This window comes from Lampris incognitus, chromosome 2, assembly GCF_029633865.1.
Source record: "Lampris incognitus isolate fLamInc1 chromosome 2, fLamInc1.hap2, whole genome shotgun sequence".
NCBI lineage: Eukaryota > Metazoa > Chordata > Actinopteri > Lampriformes > Lampridae > Lampris > Lampris incognitus.
In genome coordinates this window covers 81,462,548-81,481,070 of record NC_079212.1, presented here as the reverse complement: position 1 = coordinate 81,481,070, position 18,523 = coordinate 81,462,548, and the positions used below count along the sequence as shown (strand labels likewise).

Below are 18,523 nucleotides of genomic sequence, written 5' to 3'. Positions count from 1 at the left end.
TACTGCTGCCATTCTTGGCCAGGTCTCTCTTGAAAAAGAGATTTTAATCTCAATGGGACTAACCTGCTTAAATAAAGGTAAATGATAGCATGTTTCTTCATTCATACACCTCTAATCAGCAATAATGGCATTAATGCTTCTAAGACGCCAGGTTAGGGTTAGCCTACACATTAATTTTCTGTCATGATATCATGGACCCCCCCCCCCCCGAATAGCCTTGGCCACCCCATGTAAAAAAAACTCTAGTTCCGCCACTACAACTGAGCTTTATCTCTTAAAAAAAAGAGTTGTGTCGTCAGTTAGTTGTGAAATTCGTATTTCCCTATTAACAACTAAAATAAATAAAAAAGGGTAAAATCGGGCAACCTTTACGGACACCAAATTTTATGTCAAATCTATTGGCGGTGTTGAAGTTGATAACCACAGAGCTTTTTATAAAACATATCAGTAGTATCTATAAAAGTTTTTCTAAAACCAAACAACTGAAGACATTCTAAAAGAAACTTATGTTCAATGGTATTGAAGGCTTTGTAGAAATCTAAAAAAAAGGATAAAAGCTTTTGAATGTACTGAATCTGCATAGTCCAATAAATCTAAGATAGAAGAAGTCAAAGGAATTGTATGTGGACCCCCGAGACAGGATTGTATCGAGGCACAGATCTGGGGAAGGGTACAAATTTTTTTTTACAGCTTTGAAGGTCCCGAAGAGCACAGGGGTCTCCATCATTCATAAATGGAAGAAGTTTGGATCCACCAGGACTCTTCCTACAGCTGGTCGCCCAGCCAAACTAAGCAATTGGTCGAGAAGGGCCTTGGTCAGGGAGGTGACCAAGAACCCGATGGTCACTCTGACAGAGCTTCAGCGTTCCTCTGTGGAGATGGGAGAAACTTACAGAAGGACAACCATCTCTGCAGCACTCCACCAATCAGGCCTTTATGGTAGAGTGGCCAGATGGAAGCCTCTGCTCTGTAAAAGGCACATGACAGCCCGCTTGGAGTTTGCCAGGAAGCACCTAAAGGGCTCTCAGACCATGAGAAACAAGATTCTCTGGTCTGATGAAACCAAGATTGAACTCTTTGGCCTGAATGCCAAACGTCACGTCTGGAGGAAACCAGCAGTTCACCATCATTCACCTCTCATCACCTTGCTAATACCATCCCTACAGTGAAGCATGGTGGTGGCAGCATCATGCTGCAGGGATGTTTTTCAGCAGCAGGAACTGGGAGACTAGTCAGGATCGAAGGAAAGATGAATGGAGCAAAGTATAGAGAGATCCTTGATGAAAACCTGCTCCAGAGCACTCAGGACCTCAGACTGGGGCGAAGGTTTACATTTCAACACGACAATGACCCTAAGCACACGGCCAAGACAATGAAGGAGTGGCTTCGGGACAAGTCTGTGAATGTCCTTGAGTGGCCCAGCCAGAGCCCAGACTTGAACCCCATTGAACATATCTGGAAAGACCTGAAAATAGCTGTGCAGCGACGCTCCCCATCTAACCTTACAGAGCTTGAGAGGATCTGCAGAGAATAATGGGAGAAATACCCCAAATATAGTAGGTGTGCCAAGCTTGTAGCTTCATACCCAAGAAGACTTTAGGTTGTAATCACTACCAAGGGTGCCTCAACCAAGTACTGAGTAAAGGGTGTGCATACTTATGTACATGCAATATTTCAGTTTTTTATTTTTAATGAATTTGCAAAAATTTCTACAAAACCTTTTTCGCTTTGTCATTATGGGGTATTGTATGTAGTATGATGAAAAAAAAAAGAATTTAATCCATTTTGGAATAAGCCTGTAACATAACAAAATGTGGGGAAAGTGAAGGGGTGTGAATACTTTCCGGATGCATGACGTACACAGGGGAATTACAGAGTGCTGTTAAGGAAAAACTAATAGTCATAACAATTAGCATCTGACATTGAAGAAACCACAGATGGTAATCTGTGTGATTACCAATAACCTATCATTCACTCCTTGCTTTTGTGAAAACAAAATCTACCTTAAACAATGCTTTGCTTCAACTTTGTTGGTTTTGGGAAGAAAAAAACTCAGTTTTTAACAAGACATTTAGAAATGTGGTTGGCTTCTCCAACCAAACGAAAACTAATTTGCAAATCAGACGTTCCAACTGAAATCAATGTCTTGGCAATGTGTAGTGTTTGGTTGCAGCGCAGTGAAGTACTCCTTCCCAAAGGATGCTTAGATTCTCTTATGTTCATTGCAGATGTACAGTGAACATAAGTCAACAAACCCTCTTATGTAATCCATCCAACACAAACACATGCAACTGGTGCATTATTTGAAATTTGCAGAGATGGAGCTCCGCTAAAAACCAATCAGCGGGTAGACTCTTTGTTGTGGCTACACCGCCCCGAGCTGCCTCCCCGGCACGTTCAAGCCACTCCCCCAGCTCGGACGTGCCGGAAACATACGAGCGCTCGGCTCGCGCTCTGAGGAGACGAGCGCTGCGCTGCACCAGGTGTTTGCCATCATCTATTAGACACACCTGCGGCAATCAGGCAGCCCTCTACAAGAAGCCTCCCAGAACGCTTCTCTGTGCTTCGACGTACTGAACCCTGCGGACTCTCCCTCCGCGACTTCCACGGCTCCCCGCGTCTCCCTCGTCCTCGGCGACCTTCACGTTTTCCCCGGACCTCTCCAGCGATCTCCCTCCGCGTCTCTTTCTCTGGACCCCTCCTTTCGGACTTGACTTCCTGGATCTCGGACCTGGACTTCATCAGACAATCCCTTGCTCTACGGATTCGGACTTTGGTCGCCAGGCGCACGCACATCGTCACAACCCCCACCTGAGATTCTCCTGTTATCATCCCTGTGGCAGTGTTTATTTTCCTGCATTAAAATCGCCTTCGGATTTTCTCGGTGCTCTGTCTGTCTGTCCTTTGGGTTTCGCTACACTGCCCTCTGGTCTTCATTCGTGATATGTAACACTCCACACAAAATGGCTGCCCATCATACGGCAAACAATTTAGATGTGTTTATACATTTTAATGGTTTGAACTATCTGGCATTCCACACTACACAATATGCGACTTGTAATTATGGGGCTTCCCCGACACCTATCCCCTAATAAAGCAGTGATTTTCTCACCTACCTTCTGAATCTCATTCAGGTAGCAGTCAATATAGTCTCTGGGCTCTGAGGGGTCCCAGTCTTCCTTGTGTTTGTTGATCTCGGCTCTTATGAAGTCCATCGTGTCTTTATAAACTGTATGCATAGTCTGGTGCTCCCCCGGCAATTGTCTCATCAGCATGGGAAATGAGTTGTACAGCTGCACAAACATTATTGTTAACGAGATCATTGTTGCCTGCGACATCTACAGATCAATTAATTTCAATATGTAAAATATATAAATTTTTGCACATCAAACCACACATAATCAAAGAAGCTAAACTTTTTAAAATGTAGAATATATTAGCTAGAATTTTAAACAGTACTAAAGTTGATTTGGGGGCAATTGTTCCCTGTTTCTCAGGGGTCGCCACAGCGGATTTAATAGTCTCCATCGGTACCATGTGAGGGCACAGCACCGATGGCGGTCTTGTCAATCCGCATAATGATTTGACAAAATTGTATGTCGGATGCCCTTCCTGACACAACCACTAACCCTACGGACAGGGGCACAGGTAAAGCGCTAGTTGCCATCCCAGTATTCATGGACTTGCCCCCTTGCCTGTCGTCATAATTCAAACACAATGCTAAACAGTATTAAAGTTGAGTTGATGGCAATCCAAATACAATACCTTAGCCGAAACAGAGTTTAGAATATGAACAATCTGGTCCACGCCTCGTAGCAGTGTGAGGAACCCCTCATCATTCACCTCAAAGCGATGACCAAAAACAAGTGAGGAGATGATGTTGGAGACAGTAGTGTTGATGAATATGTGGGGATCAAAGGAGTTGCCTTGACAGATAAACATAATTTTTAGATTAAATTGCATATCTTTCTATTCGATAAATGTTTGAGATGCTTATAGTATAGTATATGAAAAGGCACAACGTCAAAGTAACTCAATATTTTGTAATAAAAAAGGGATTTGTTTTGCTGTCAATATTTACCTTTACGATCAGCAATTTCTTTCAACAAATATGCTATTTCTTCCACAATGGCAGCCTCAAAGGACTTTCTGTTGATGAAGTGTTTGAGGGTGAGTAGGGCAAAGCGCCTCTGCTGTTTCCACATATGTCCATTAGTGTTAGCTATACCTAATAATACAAATTATTAGAGGATTATTAAAATCACAAGTACGAAATACACATTAACACTACAAAGGCTGAACATTAGGGTCAAAAATCTTGGAAAAGGAGGGGGGGGTATTGATACAAAAAAAACCCAAAAACCAAAAATAATTAAATTTTGTTAAGCTTTACTTATTTTCTGTTGAAACTTTTCATGGGATCAACGTTGAGATTTTAAAATACAGAGATAGCATTCATTTGCTCAGTCCCCTACATCTGGGACTGTGCGCTTGATCTGCATCTGTGAATTCTGATGTTTGTTTTTCTTTCCCTTTATATCTGTCCAAGTCGGAGCGTACTGCTGGCGTCATAGTGCGGTATGTCAAAAAAACAGCTCCCGTAGGATTTTTGTGCCAAATTTGATTTTTCTGCTGTTTTGGCTTCTATAGGGACCAAATTAACAGAAAATGAAGGGTGCCAAATTTTCTGACCCCCACCCCCAATTCTGGGGGGGCATCTATTTTGGGACCTCCCAGAACAGTAAAATAGAAGTCCGCCTGGGACTACTCTTACTAAAATGGCTGTAGAATTGTTATGCTTCAGTTGTATAACACCAAATTTGGAGGAGATACAGTTGAGAAGTTGTAGAACAGATCCAAATATCTGTGGCCTGCTGGTAAATGGTATTACTGATGTTATTCACACTCAAATTGTAAGTTTTGTTTAGGCGAACCTAAAAAATTGAATTTCTGCTGTAGTTTTTCTGCAGTCCTTCTGTCCTGGTGGATGGTACAACTAAACTTCCACTTGAAGTACATTTTTCCCAGGTGTTACTTATACATGGACACCAGAATTGTGCATCTGGGCCCTGTACTTGCGGCGCTATTACTGAATTATTTTGGGCATGTAATTTCGGGCGAAAATTCAAAAAAATTGCCTGGGGCTGAAGTGGTTTTTAATGTCCAATTTTTATAATATTATAGTTGTTTTGTAGGTTTTAAAATATTCTGAGTTGATTTATAACACTATTAAAACAGCTAGAAGAGTATTTGTCTGACTTTTGGTTCCTCACCTGGGACACCCCGGACTGACCCTTGTGCCTATCCCATTCATCATTACTCTCCTCTTTCCACTCCTGCTCTTTTCTTGGCCAATATAACTTTTACAATCATTTTTCATGGGCATCCAGTGACAATTAATACTTTACTGAAGGTGTTGACCATTCTGAAAGACATTCCTCTTCTGACTCTGAAAAAACAAGGGTTGAAATGTGGCCATTGTAGCATAATCCTTGTTAATTTGGTTCATTTCAAACAGGTGAGATCATAATTAACGCACAGCTGTGTTTGTAGCTGACTGAAAACAAAAAAGAACAGTACTCAAGATAAAATAAAATAAAAATAGGCCAATACGAAAACAACAACAACAAAACAAACAAACACCACAATAGATTTGAAGAGTCAACATTTTGAGAATCACATTCATGGAATTGCTGAAAGCAACTACCTGGTAAGTGATACTTTTATTTTAATTTTTTATCATTCAGGTGAAATTTAAAACAATCCTGAAAGATTTATAAGCCAATGTTTACACATATTTTGACATATATTTATATTGTTTTCCCATTATTAGGTCTAATCTTTCAGTCTGACATGCCCTGACCCAACAATTTTGGACTACTAACAGTAAGCTAAGGTGGGCTAAATTTAAACCATGCCCACTAGATTTAAAAGCCAACATTTGCACATTTTTATATCTACATTGTTTTCCCATCATTAGGTTTCATCTGTCTGGCATGCACAGATCCGACAACCTACAACAACGAACTAGAAAGCTAAGCTAAACACTAAGCTAAGGTGGGCTGAGAATGATCTGGTAAATGTGTCATATTTTTCTGATGAAATTTAAACCAAGCCTTCTAATTCAAATATATATTTACATTGTTTTCCCATCATTAGGTTTCATCTGTCTGGCATCCAACAAATTGGACAACTTGTGAGCTAAGGTGGGATGAGATCTGGTCAATATGGCAGAGGAATGCAACATTTGCATGATCTGCAAAGAAGGTGCCACCCCTGGCAAGCGACTAGTTAAAAATCCAGCCATGATTGATGACCTACTGCAGGCTTGCAGGGACAGAGTTTCTTTAGGTCAAAGTGATTTTGAGGAAATTTCCGACTACTTATCTGGCCTAAATGAAGGGGAACTGAAATTGATTCATTATCATAGTGAGTGTCGAAAATCTGTTATAAACAAGAATACAATTGACCGTCTCAGGGCTAACCAATCCCGACCTCAGTCACCTGTCTGTTCTAGAAGAGGACCTGGGCGCCCTTCAATTACTACAGGATCTGTTAGACCTAAACGGTCGAAATCTGTCCCAAAGGAGCAAGTGTGTTTATTCTCACCTTGTGACTTTTGTTCCAAGGGTGATTCAGAGCCACTGCACCGTGTTCTTTCTGATGCAATGGGTGAAACGCTTCTTGAAATAAAGCAGCAGACCCAAGATGACCAAGTAAGAATCTGTGTAGCAGACCTAGTGGATGCTGGTGACGCTTCAGCTCTTGAAAAGTACTATCACAGGGATTGCTTGCGGAATGCAAAACGTACCACATCAATAAAGAAAGATCATGATAATGAATCACTCATTCGCTCTTTATGTGACGAACAGTTAATCCTCGCCATTCAAAATACCGTCACAGACGATGTTACTCTTGACATGGCTCAGGTCAATGATGCTTACTTGTTGATCCTGAAAAGATATCACATGGATGTCGATGAGACTACAAACTATCGCAAGCATCTGAAAAAGATCATTGGTGAGCGACTTCCAGATGTCCAGTTTGTAAGCTCACTGCAACGAAATGAGCCAGTGTGGAGTACAAAAATGTACTCCATATGCACTCCGTATGTACTGTGTAGTTTTCCACTTCTCTGTGTGTATGAAACTTCTCACTCACTGCAGACACACACACATGGCCACTAACTCCCACACACTGCGGACACAAATGGCCACTAAATCATGAGGGCTTCTCCGGCCTGGGACAGCAAAGATAAGGGTAACGGACCCACAGACACACACCAGACACAGGACATGATTAACGTAGATGTTTTCCTGCATTCCTTTGTAAGACAGTACCTTGGTTAATGCAAGGAACATAGGGTATGACGCGACGGACTGCTCTATAAAAAACCACTACCTCCAGCTCAAGTTAGAGCATATCCTCACAGACTGACTTCTGTGACTATATGACTCTCCATCTGCAGATGCATTAAAGATTCTCTGTTTGCTCCAATATTTGTCCGATGATTATTCTTCCCAGAGGTTGCTGGGGCAAGAGCCCATTAAAAGGATAAGAAAAATCCACTACACCAGAAAAGCTTGTTAAATCAACTGTAGTTAGCAAAGCTATTGATTGCAGTATTTCCACTATGAATGATGGTCAGATTATTGGTAACCTGAAGAAAGTTGCTAACCTACTGCGGGCAGAGATCATGCAAAAGTGCAGCTGGTCATTTGCCGGGATATTTGATAACTTTAAGAATCCCTCTTTACTCCAATTCTTCCTAAGTCACCTCCTCTTTGGCAGTCATGTTGTCAAAGTGTTTGGAATGCGGGATGAAGAAGTAGACAAAACTGTTGATGTTGCATGCCAGTTTCTAGTCCAGAACACTCGCACTGATCGTCAGGTGAAACATCAGCCAAAGAAAGACGATGCCTTTCGGCAAAATGTCCAAAACCCCTCTCAATCGGACTGCCCCTTGCTATCCACACTAGAGTGCGTGACAAAATCCTTGTCCAGAACCTCTCAGATGTCTACAATGGAAGTGACTACTTGAAGATCCTTGACTTAGAAAAAAGTGTGGAGCAGTCTGTTCTTCAACGAATGAAGGATACTGGCGGATTTTGTCTCCCTGACTTTGTGAAGAAGGGTGTGAACATCTGGTTTGCTATTGACAATATTGATCTTTTGGAAGACACAGCCACTGGGCAAGAAACCTTCCATGGCACAGTGGTTGTAATCAACCAGCAGGATGAAGATGGAGACCTGATGAACCAACAACTTGTTATAACAGAAAAACCTCTCACGGCATCACCTCTGGCATTTGATATAAACTTGCTGCAGGAGCCAATGGTCAAAACCACTCCATTGAGATTTGAGTCTGTGATAGGAAACCGAAACAATCTCATTTCCCAAGACTTCACTCACACCTGGGCATTCACAAACTACCTTGCAACTGATGATAACAGGGGGGCAACCTCAACTGAACCGCAGCTGGCAAGCAAACAGACCCAGAACAGTGAAGAAGAGAGAAGCCATGCTGAATCTAATAACGACAGAAATCAAGATGACTCTATTGTGTCGATCAAAGAACAAAGGCGTAAATCAGTGAAATTGAAGAAGGAAGATGTGATGCCAACTTGGGCTGCAACTAAATCTCTACTGTTATCTCAGTCCTCTAACAGTTGCACCTCAACAAACACAGGGGTGATTGCTCCACTGTTTAAGACCTCGCCAACAGATTATGCTACCCTCTATACCGCTTTGAAGTTAACCCAGGGTATCTCTGCCACTGTCATTAGCCCTCACAGAAAAACACTGATAACCCTAGATCTTGACCTTTACTCCGGTGCATTGAAGATTCAGCAGTCAGTTGGAAACACCAACTGGATCCTAAGAGCTGGAACTCTTCACATTGCATTTGCTGTGTTGCATGGTCTAGGTAAAACAGTTGATGGAAGTGGCCTTGACATAGGTGCTATTGAAAGTGGTGCATACACATCAGCAGCTCTTCGTGGTATCTTTGGTGGCAAAGCTTACAAACAAGGCCTTGAGTACCACATCACTACGAGCCTTGCAATTTTGATGTTGCGATTTGATGCCATCTTGTCAAAACTTCCAAATTGTCCAATTCAGATGCAATGCATTGCTCTCAAGGACAAACTCCATGAACATAACCCACTGATGGTAGAGATCTTTGAAGAAATCCAATCCTGGTACACAGAAAATGTCAAGCCACTCGAAGATGAAAAAGACATTGGTGAGTTCACTCAATTCTTAACCCAGTATCTTCACCAGGTAGAGAGTCTTCTTAATCTCATCAGCTCTTGCCGCTCAGGTGACTGGGAGGGATACTTGTCTTCATTACAGAATCTCATCAAGTATTTCTTTGCTCATGATCTCCTCAACTATGCCCGCTTGATGCCAGTCAATCTTGCTCAAATGAATGCTCTTGAAAAAGATGATCCAGAAACATGGGATGCACTGAAGTCTGGTGCATTTGTGGTGGCAAAGTCAGAGATACCCTTCACTCATCTCTTCACTGATCAAGCCCTCGAGCAGGAAATCAAGAAGCTAAAGGGACATGGTGGGATGGTAGGACTCAGTAAAGATGAAGCAGCTCTGGACCGGCTGATCATTGCCACACCTCATCTTGCTGATCTAGTGAATCAGTACCTCAAGAGCTTCCCAAAAGCTTCCAGATCTACTTCAAGGACAGAGCATTATCATCTCTCAGGAGAGATTGCATTGAGGTCAAGAACAAATGCACTGAAGCTACGCGACTTGATTGAGTTGCACTGTGGAGGCAATCCATTCAAAGAAAAAACACCATTAAAGAGTCTTGTTTCGTCAGAGCTTGTGACAGATGCGGCAAAGCATGATATTCTCCAGTTTGCGGAAAAGGGTCAGAAGCGCTTTGAGGAGTTTGTTTCTGAATGTTTGATCGCTACGTCAACACTCTCAGTGTGGGACAAAATGAAGAAACTCAAGTTGAAGACCTTTTCAAACTGGATGGAGAAAACAAAGGTACGTGTTGGAGACAAGGTCATCAAGTTGCGTGAGGAACGTGAACTGCTTGGAAGATTTCTCATCATCCAAGGCAGTCGACCAACTCTAGTTCCCAAACTTGAGGAGACAATTGGAGACTATGAAATGTCAATGGTTCCCCGCTCTCTGTGTGCTGTGGATGGAACCTTGTACATCCCTACAGACAAAGCTAGTCTCATGCATGCAATTGAAGATGAAAAGGCAGAGCTCCTTGAAGCTGTCCCAAAGCCTGATCCAATGCAAGAAGATCATCCAGGTGTTCCTATCAAAGTTCTAATAGTTGATGTCATGGGTGTGCTTCAGAGCATGAAAAAGACACCAACCATGCGGAAGCTGTCAGACCTTCAGGACGCATTTAACAAACGCATCAAAACAATGATGGCTGGCTATCATGAGGGTCGAGTTGTCTTTGATCGATATATGGATGAGTCATTAAAGAAGAAAACTCGACAGAAGAGAGCAACTACTTCTGTAGAATACGAAATCCATCCAGAGATTAAGCTCACTATGTCGATCAAGGATCTCCTCTCTGCATCATCGACCAAGAAGAAGCTGACATGTGAGTTGGGCCAGGGACTGCTAGAGTATTTCTCAAAGGACAGTTCTTTCCTACTGGTTGTCATCTATGACACCTTCATCAAGGGACATGATTTTGTGGAGGCACACACACATGAAGAGGCTGATACCCTAATACCTCATCAAGTCCTTGCCTCTGCTGCCAATGGTGCCTCACGAGACATATGTGTTTGGTCACCCGACACTGATGTCCTCTTACTGCTACTTGATTTAGTATCATGTGAATGCATTGCAACTCCAGCTTCTCTGACATTTTCAACAGCCAAAGGTGCAAAGAAACGGGAAATACATGTTTTTGAGCGTGTTCAAGTTATTGGACGTCAGAAATGTCAGGGATTACTTGACCTGCACAATTTTTCTGGTGCTGACTGGGGAGGAAAATTTGTTGGAATCTCCAAAAAGACGTGGATCAACGCATACCTGAAGCTTGATGATGATGATCCTGCCATTGACTGCTTCAAGGACATTGGCAAGGGTTCCATTCCTCCTGAGCTTATCAATGGTGAGCTCCCATCACTGGTGAAGGCATTAGAGAATTTTGTGTGCTGTGTTTACAGCTCAAAAGGTCCAACAACCCTGCCATCACTCAGATGGGAACTATTCCGATCAAAGAACCTGGAGGGTGAGATGTTACCTCCAACTCGTGCTGCATTGCTACCCCATATCCTACGTGCCAATTATGTCACAATGCGAGATAAGTCATACAAGACGAATTGCCCTGAGCTTCCACCAATCGAACAGAATGGATGGAGTTCAGTGAGTGGCGGATATGTTCCAGTCAGGTGTCTTGCCCTCCCTGCACCACAGGCAGTACTTGAGCTAATCAAATGTGGCTGCAAAGTAGGTTGCAAGGGACAGTGCAGCTGCTCAAAGAATCACCTGCCTTGCACTCCTCTCTGCAAATGTTATGGTGGAGACTGTGCAAACACAACAAGTGAGTACATTCCAGAAGATGACAATGCTGATGAATAGATCATCAAGTATTATTTAAATTCCTTTATCATCACCTGTATTTGTTTTGTTTTGTTGTAGATGTTTTTGGGGAATTTAGCAGCTTTTTTTCTTACTCTCTATTTACCTACTGGCGCAACATAGAGTAACTTTTTTTTCAATTGGATACTAAGTGCAACTTTTTACTGCTGCTTGTCATCATGTATATGCTGCTATAAACAACATACAGTATGCTTAACTGAAAGATAAACCTGTCTTACTGGATTACTCGACTACTGTGTGGTTATTTACATAATAGAAACATGTTTAATAAATGTATTCCATTTTTCACATTAAATATGACAGTTATTATGTTCCCTTTCACACAAAAAAGGCAAATGTGTTGTTTTTACCTAATTTAGTACAATGGGACATCGCCGTAGGATGGACACCATCTTGGATTTGACAATAAATAAGTAAATGATGGACATTTCACTCATTCAGTTGAATCCCTTGAGCCCAAAAACCTAAGATTAGACACCAAAATCAGCTTTCTAGCTTGAATAGAAACTGAGATATAGCCATTTTAAGCTCCTGGCAGCCATATTGGATGCCATCTTGAAAATGATGCATTTCCAGGGGGTAGATTTTCCTAGATTTTTAGTATGTTCTTAAGCATGCCTAGAGGTAACAGAATCAATAGAAAAAACTATGCTATCTATTTTCTTGGGATTAAGTTTTTTTTCTTCACATATTGAACCATCTATTTTGGATAGGGGGCGCTCAGAAAGGGGTGGGGGTCTGAAAATTTGGCACCCATCATTTTCTGACAGTTTGGTCCCTATAGAAACCAAAACAGCAAAAAAATCAAATTTGGCACAAAAATCCTACGGGAGTACATACCATACTGCACTATCATGTGTGGCTGCCGCCTCTCCCTCTCGTAGCCCGCCTTCCCATCCACCCCTGTATGTCTGCTATGTTCATCTGTCGTCTCGTTTCACTCCATTTATTGTAAAGCGATTTTGAGTACTAGAAAAACGCTAAATAAGATTTATTTATTTATTTATTTTGTGCACATTCTCTCAGACTGACTACTGTCAAATGTACACTTGAACCAGGAACACTTCATTTGTCATTTCACTTCATGCACTTGCGTACATGAAATGGAACGACAATACATCCAAGCTAAACAAAAAATCACTGTCCAAGGGAACGAACGCCAGCCAGGATGACTGTCGGAACCACCAGTCTGCATGGGTTAGCAGTTAGCTTAGCCCGCCCGCTTCCGCGTCCTGTCAGACGGCGTTTCTTCCTCTGGCGCAACTCCAGGCAGGGGCCGTGGTCCTCGGGCCCACGGACGAAGCAGACCAAGCTCTCCCAGCCAGACACCCTCAATACAACTCCCCGCACTTCTGACAACGACATCAAAAACTACAGTCACCGCCAGGTGAGACCGCCGCCAGAACGCCCTCAGTGGTATTGGAACTGCCAGTATGTATGGGCTAGCAGTTAGCTTAGCCCAGTGGTTCTCAACCTTTTTGGGGTCCTGGACCCCCTGCGTATTTTTGATCTACCCTGAGGACCCCTCCACCTGATCTTGGGGGAGGGGGGTTGCAGTTTGATAGAAACAGCAGAAACTGCATTTTAAATTGCATTATAGCATTTATTCACTCTTTGGGGCAAAAATAAGAGCTTTCAGTTGTAACTTAGATATAGTTAACAAAACAGAATTCTTATGCAGTAACTTTCAGATATATGTAACAAAACATAATATGTATTCAGTAACTTTCAGATATATGTAACAACAGAATTTTTATGCAGTAACTTTTAACAATGTAAACGGGAGCGAGATCTCTTATTAAAATACAATAAATTACACTTGTGAAACAGATGTAGTTAGAGAAAAAAGTCATGTTACCCTTTATAGTTTAGGTAGATAAAGGTCTAAGTCACATTTGAGTAAAATCCTATTTCTATAAATGTCATAGGATCTTTTTTTAAAGATATTTTATTTTCACGGACCCCTTGCAATTACACCACGGACCACTAGGGGTCCGCGGATCCCCGGTTGAGAAACACTGGCTTAGCATACCCCGCTCTCCCAGCCGATCCAGCGTCAGCTCTCCCAGCAATCAAACGAAGACAAAACTTAGACGTGGACAAAGACACTGCATGGACGGTGCGAGGCCGCTGCAAATGTGAATTCGCGCCGCAGTCTTCCAACACCGGCGTTGGGTGAGACTGCTGCAAACGCAAATTCGCGCAGCCATCTTCCCACACCGGAAGCAGAAGCGAAAAGCGAAAAGGTATGAATGCTGGAATGCTAGCGTCAACGAAGGGATTATTTTACTGAGCTGTGTTAGTGTATTTGATTTGGTGAAAGTTTGTCATCGCTTTATTCTCTTGATTTCTCATAAGATGTTATTGTATCTTGTGGGTGATGAATCACTTATTGAATATAGTATGTGGACTGCAGTTGCAAAAATGGACTAAGCAAATTATTGTGCTACATAACAAAAACGTTGACCATGACATCTGTCCCCCTTGGTGTAATCAATCACAATTACGTAGAGTCATCTACTGTAAGCCACCTGTCACTTTACCACATTCCCAACAACATAGACCAACGTTTAGGTCAGGATTCAACCAGTTCAGCATGACCTAACATGAAATGGATTCATGTTTCATAAATTGCTTCATTTATGAACTATAGGATATTTCTCATGGGCATTTCTGTATGTAGCCCGTGGAATTAGATACCACACAGGACACAATTACTTCCGGGGTTCTTGTAGCTTTAATTTTATTGTTTGAACCTTCGAATGCAGATCGTCTTACTGAGTGCATGCATTCCTGTGTCTTTCGAGCAAACAGCTCATAAATGTTCACAGATGTGGCAAGTTTAACAGAAAAGATTTTAAAAAGGGAAATAATAAATACAAAATACGGTGCAAAATACGGCAGTGGACTATGTACGTTAAACAGGGTTTAACAAAGACATGTGGAACTTCCTGAAGATCGCGCAACTTCTCACTCTGTCAGTTACCTTGTCATGCCTGCAATGGCGAACAGCGGTCGACGGCTCGCGCCCAAAATCACCGAACATCAACTCCAGTAGCGTTACGGAGTCAGAGCCTCGTCACACCGCAATCTTCAGGCGCTCCACACAAGAAAAAAAGAAAGAATACCCAAGATGCACTTGGATAACTTGCACGGAGTTACAATAAAAGTCCGCCACTGCCACTTACTGGTCAAAACATGCAATGACAACCAAAACTATAAAAATACACTCACAATCTGCCTCACAATTTAAATACATCAAATGACATTTTACATGGCTTGACAGTGTAACAATTACATATATTAACAGTTAAACTATACTAAATTTAAGTGGAAAATCATTTAACATATTTAACAGATTTACCACCCGGCTACATACTCCCCTGCAAATATAGTCAACGTCCTCGGTGACTACGAAACATGAACTGACTCAAATACTCCCTGCAAGGCCTTTTCAAAGAGAGCAGCACCCAGGCTTGTCAAAACCGTAGAGACCATGTCTGTGCTGACTGAGACTGCATTACAGGCTGACTTGGGCAGATGAAATGGGTTTGAATGAGATCCAGCCATTTCCCGCTTGCTTTTCCTAATGGCAGGTTTAGGTGCATAGGTTCTACGTCCTGCTCCACCAGCATCCTCTGTTAGTGCGGGCCTGTCCCTGTTTTCAATAATGGGCAAGTCACTGTCGCTAACGTTTGGATGCACATCATTAACACATTCTGTTTCTGTGCCACAATTTCTCATATCTGAATAACCTTCCTCAGGTCCTTCACCGTCACTCTCATCTGTGGGTGCTGTCACAGGTAAACTAACACTTTCTGCTGCAAGAGGCAGGTTAGGTACTTGCACAAGCCGGCGAGGGATGACTTCCTCAACAATAACAAAATCAGCCTCAGGTGACTCAGGCTCATCCTCAGCTACAGGCTGTGTAGTGGTCTGTAACCTAGTTCTAGTTCTTGGTTTGGGAACTGGTTTCGCACAAGGTCGCAACTCTGACCTATGAACTCTTTTAATGGGACCTCCCTCAAAAGGTTCAACAGTGTGTGTGGTACCCTGGATGTCAACTACCTTGTAGACTGTTGAGGTCCATGTGTCCTGAATCTTATGTCTACCTGGGGGTCTGTGACGTAGGAAAACCAACTGACCAATGTCCACAGGAGGACAATACACCTTCTCATTTTGCAGTGAGATCCTCTCAGCTGCCTTCTGCTCTGAGTACTCTCTGGCTCTCTCATGTGCCTGTCGGAGTCTCTCCTGATGAACAGACAACCAATCCTGTTTCCTGTCTGACACACACTCACGCCCTAATAAAGCATCTACTGGGAGATGTGGCTGTACCCCGAAAAGCAAATAATAAGGCGAGTACCCTGTGGTGGAATGAGGAGTGACATTATAGGCGTATACTACTTCAGACAGATGCTCTGGCCAACGCTTTTTTTTCTCTGGTGGGAGTGTCCTTAACAAGTCATGGAGTGTGCGATTGTATCTTTCACACTGACCGTTTCCCTGTGGCCTGTAGGGAGTTGTCCGTGTCTTTTTAACCCCATAGAGTTTGCACAGCTCTGCTATAATTTCACTCTCGAAATTTCGACCTTGGTCTGAGTGCAGTCTCTCTGGGACCCCATATTTCATGAACCACTCCCTGAGCAAAACTTTAGCTGTAGTGTCAGCCTTCTGGTCTTTGGTAGCATACGCTTGTGTGAACTTTGTAAACACATCGGTCACAACAAGGACATTTTCACGGCCATCTGAAGCTGCCTCCAACACTGTAAAATCAACAGCCACCACTTCTAGAGGTCGGGAGGCCAGGAATGCCTGAACTGGAGCATGGATTTTTGGCTGAGGCATCTTGGTCAAAATGCACCGCTCGCAGTTTTTAACCCAGCTTTCAACATCCTCGCATAGCCCTACCCAAAAACACCTCCCTCTTAGCAAGTTTACAGTGCGCTCTATGCCCTGATGTCCCATGTTGTTATGTACATTTTCTAGAACTTGGTCCCTCAAACAACTAGGCACAAGTAACTGCCACACTTCTCCATGACGTGGGTCTGTGATAACCCTGTACAACAACCCTTCTCGTTGTTGTATGCATCTCCATTGTTTCAACAATCTTTTCACTTGACTAGACAGGGCTGCTCTCTCTCTGGGACATGGCCTCCTCCCCCGATCCCAAAATGCCCTAAACTCTTTTAGGGTGGGGTCACCGGCCTGAAAACCTACCAGCTCCTCTCTGGTATAACCTGGCAGTGTGGGGGTGTTGCCCTGTTTAGTACCTGTCTCACCAGACCTCGACTCCCCAGCACGGATCTGTCTCACTTTGTAACACTCCAGACCTCTAGAGACAAGACCAGGATCCAGAACTGTTCCTCGCTCAATCAGGTTACACACAGTGATACAGTCGTCAAAATCCGAGTCAGGGTCTGTTTCAGGCTCCCCTGCAAACTCCTGCCTAGAGAGAGCATCTGCGGCGGCATTACTGCAACCAGGACGGTACTTAACCTCGAAATCAAAAACAGACAGTTGCGCTACCCACCTCTGCTCTATAGCACCTAACTTGGCTGTCTTGAGGTGGCAGAGGGGATTGTTATCAGTCAGGACAACAAACTTTGAACCAAGCAAGTAACCCCTGAATTTTTCAGCAACTGCCCATTTTAAGGCAAGCACCTCCAACTTCATGCTACTATAATTTCGGTCACTCTTCTCAGCCTGGCGTAGTCTGCGGCTAGCATATGCTAGGACACGTCTGGTGTCACCTTGCTGCTGACACAATACAGCGCCTAATCCATGCTGACTAGCATCTGTCTCAACTACAAATGGTTGTGTGAAATCGGCAAAACCCAAAATGGGAGCAGAGGTAAGTTTTTCCTTTAACTGCTCAAAGGAAGAGTCACACTCTGGTGTCCACATATTACAAAACTGGTGACCTACTTTCCCTGTTTTTTTCACACCTGAACATTTGTTGACTAGGTCATGCAGTGGCCCGGCAATCTGTGAGAAGCCTCGAATGAATCTCCTGTAGTAACTACAGAAACCCAAGAACGACTGCAGCTCTTTGGCAGTGGTTGGGACCTTCCAGTTCTTAACAGCAGAGACCTTGGAGGGGTCAGTTCCTATACCTTCTGCTGACACCTGATGACCCAAAAACTTTACTGACTGTTGTAGAAAAGCACACTTCTGCAACTTCACCTTAAGGCCCGTCTCTGCCAGTCTCTTAAACACAGTCTCAAGTCTCTCCAAATGCTGCTCAAATGTCTCTGAAAAAACCAAGATGTCATCTAGGTAGACCAGGAGTATCTGAAAAATGAGATCATTCATAGTAACTTGCATAAGTCTCTGAAATGTAGCTGGACCGTTACAAACACCAAAAGGCATTCTCACGTACTCATACAGACCAAACGGTGTAGTAAATGCAGTCTTAGTCCGATCTCTCTCATGCATAGCTACCTGGTGGTATCCGCTCGCCAGATCTATGGTCGAAAAGAACTTTGCCCCTCTCAGCGCATCAAAACTCTCATCAATTCTCGGGAGCGGGAATGCATCACGTCTTGTCTTTGAGTTGAGTTTCCTGTAATCAACACATAGCCTCAGACTACCATCTGCCTTTCTCACTAGTACTATGGGCGAAGCATAAGCACTAGAGCTTTCTTGAATGGCCCCTTTTTTAAGCAGCTTGCCAATATGTTCCCTGACTTCACTGTACTGTGTGGGTGGGATTCGTCTGTATGGCTGTGTTACAGGTATGTCATCTGTCAGATGGATCTCATGTTGTACTTTGTCAGTGTGGCCTAGATCTTCATCTTCTGTTGCAAACACAAAAGAGTACTTCTCCAGTAACAAAGTCAGCTGTGCTTGCTGTTCTGGGCTACCACAAAAATTGAGCTTGCCGAGAATTTCCTGCACATCTGTCGGTGTTTCGGGGTGT

At 43.1% G+C, this 18,523-nt stretch overlaps 1 protein-coding gene across 1 annotated transcript in view; it reads right to left on the bottom strand.

The window, feature by feature from the left end:
- Positions 1–18,523, bottom strand: part of LOC130130537 (cytochrome P450 2J2-like) — a 161,897-nt gene that overhangs the window by 97,317 nt on the left and 46,057 nt on the right. The window contains exons 3-5 of the mRNA XM_056300245.1: positions 4,082–4,228; positions 3,766–3,926; positions 3,117–3,293 (exon numbers count right to left, since the gene is read on the bottom strand). Coding sequence (XP_056156220.1) covers positions 3,117–3,293; positions 3,766–3,926; positions 4,082–4,228 — 485 coding nt within the window. The remainder of the gene's footprint in view (positions 1–3,116; positions 3,294–3,765; positions 3,927–4,081; positions 4,229–18,523) is intronic.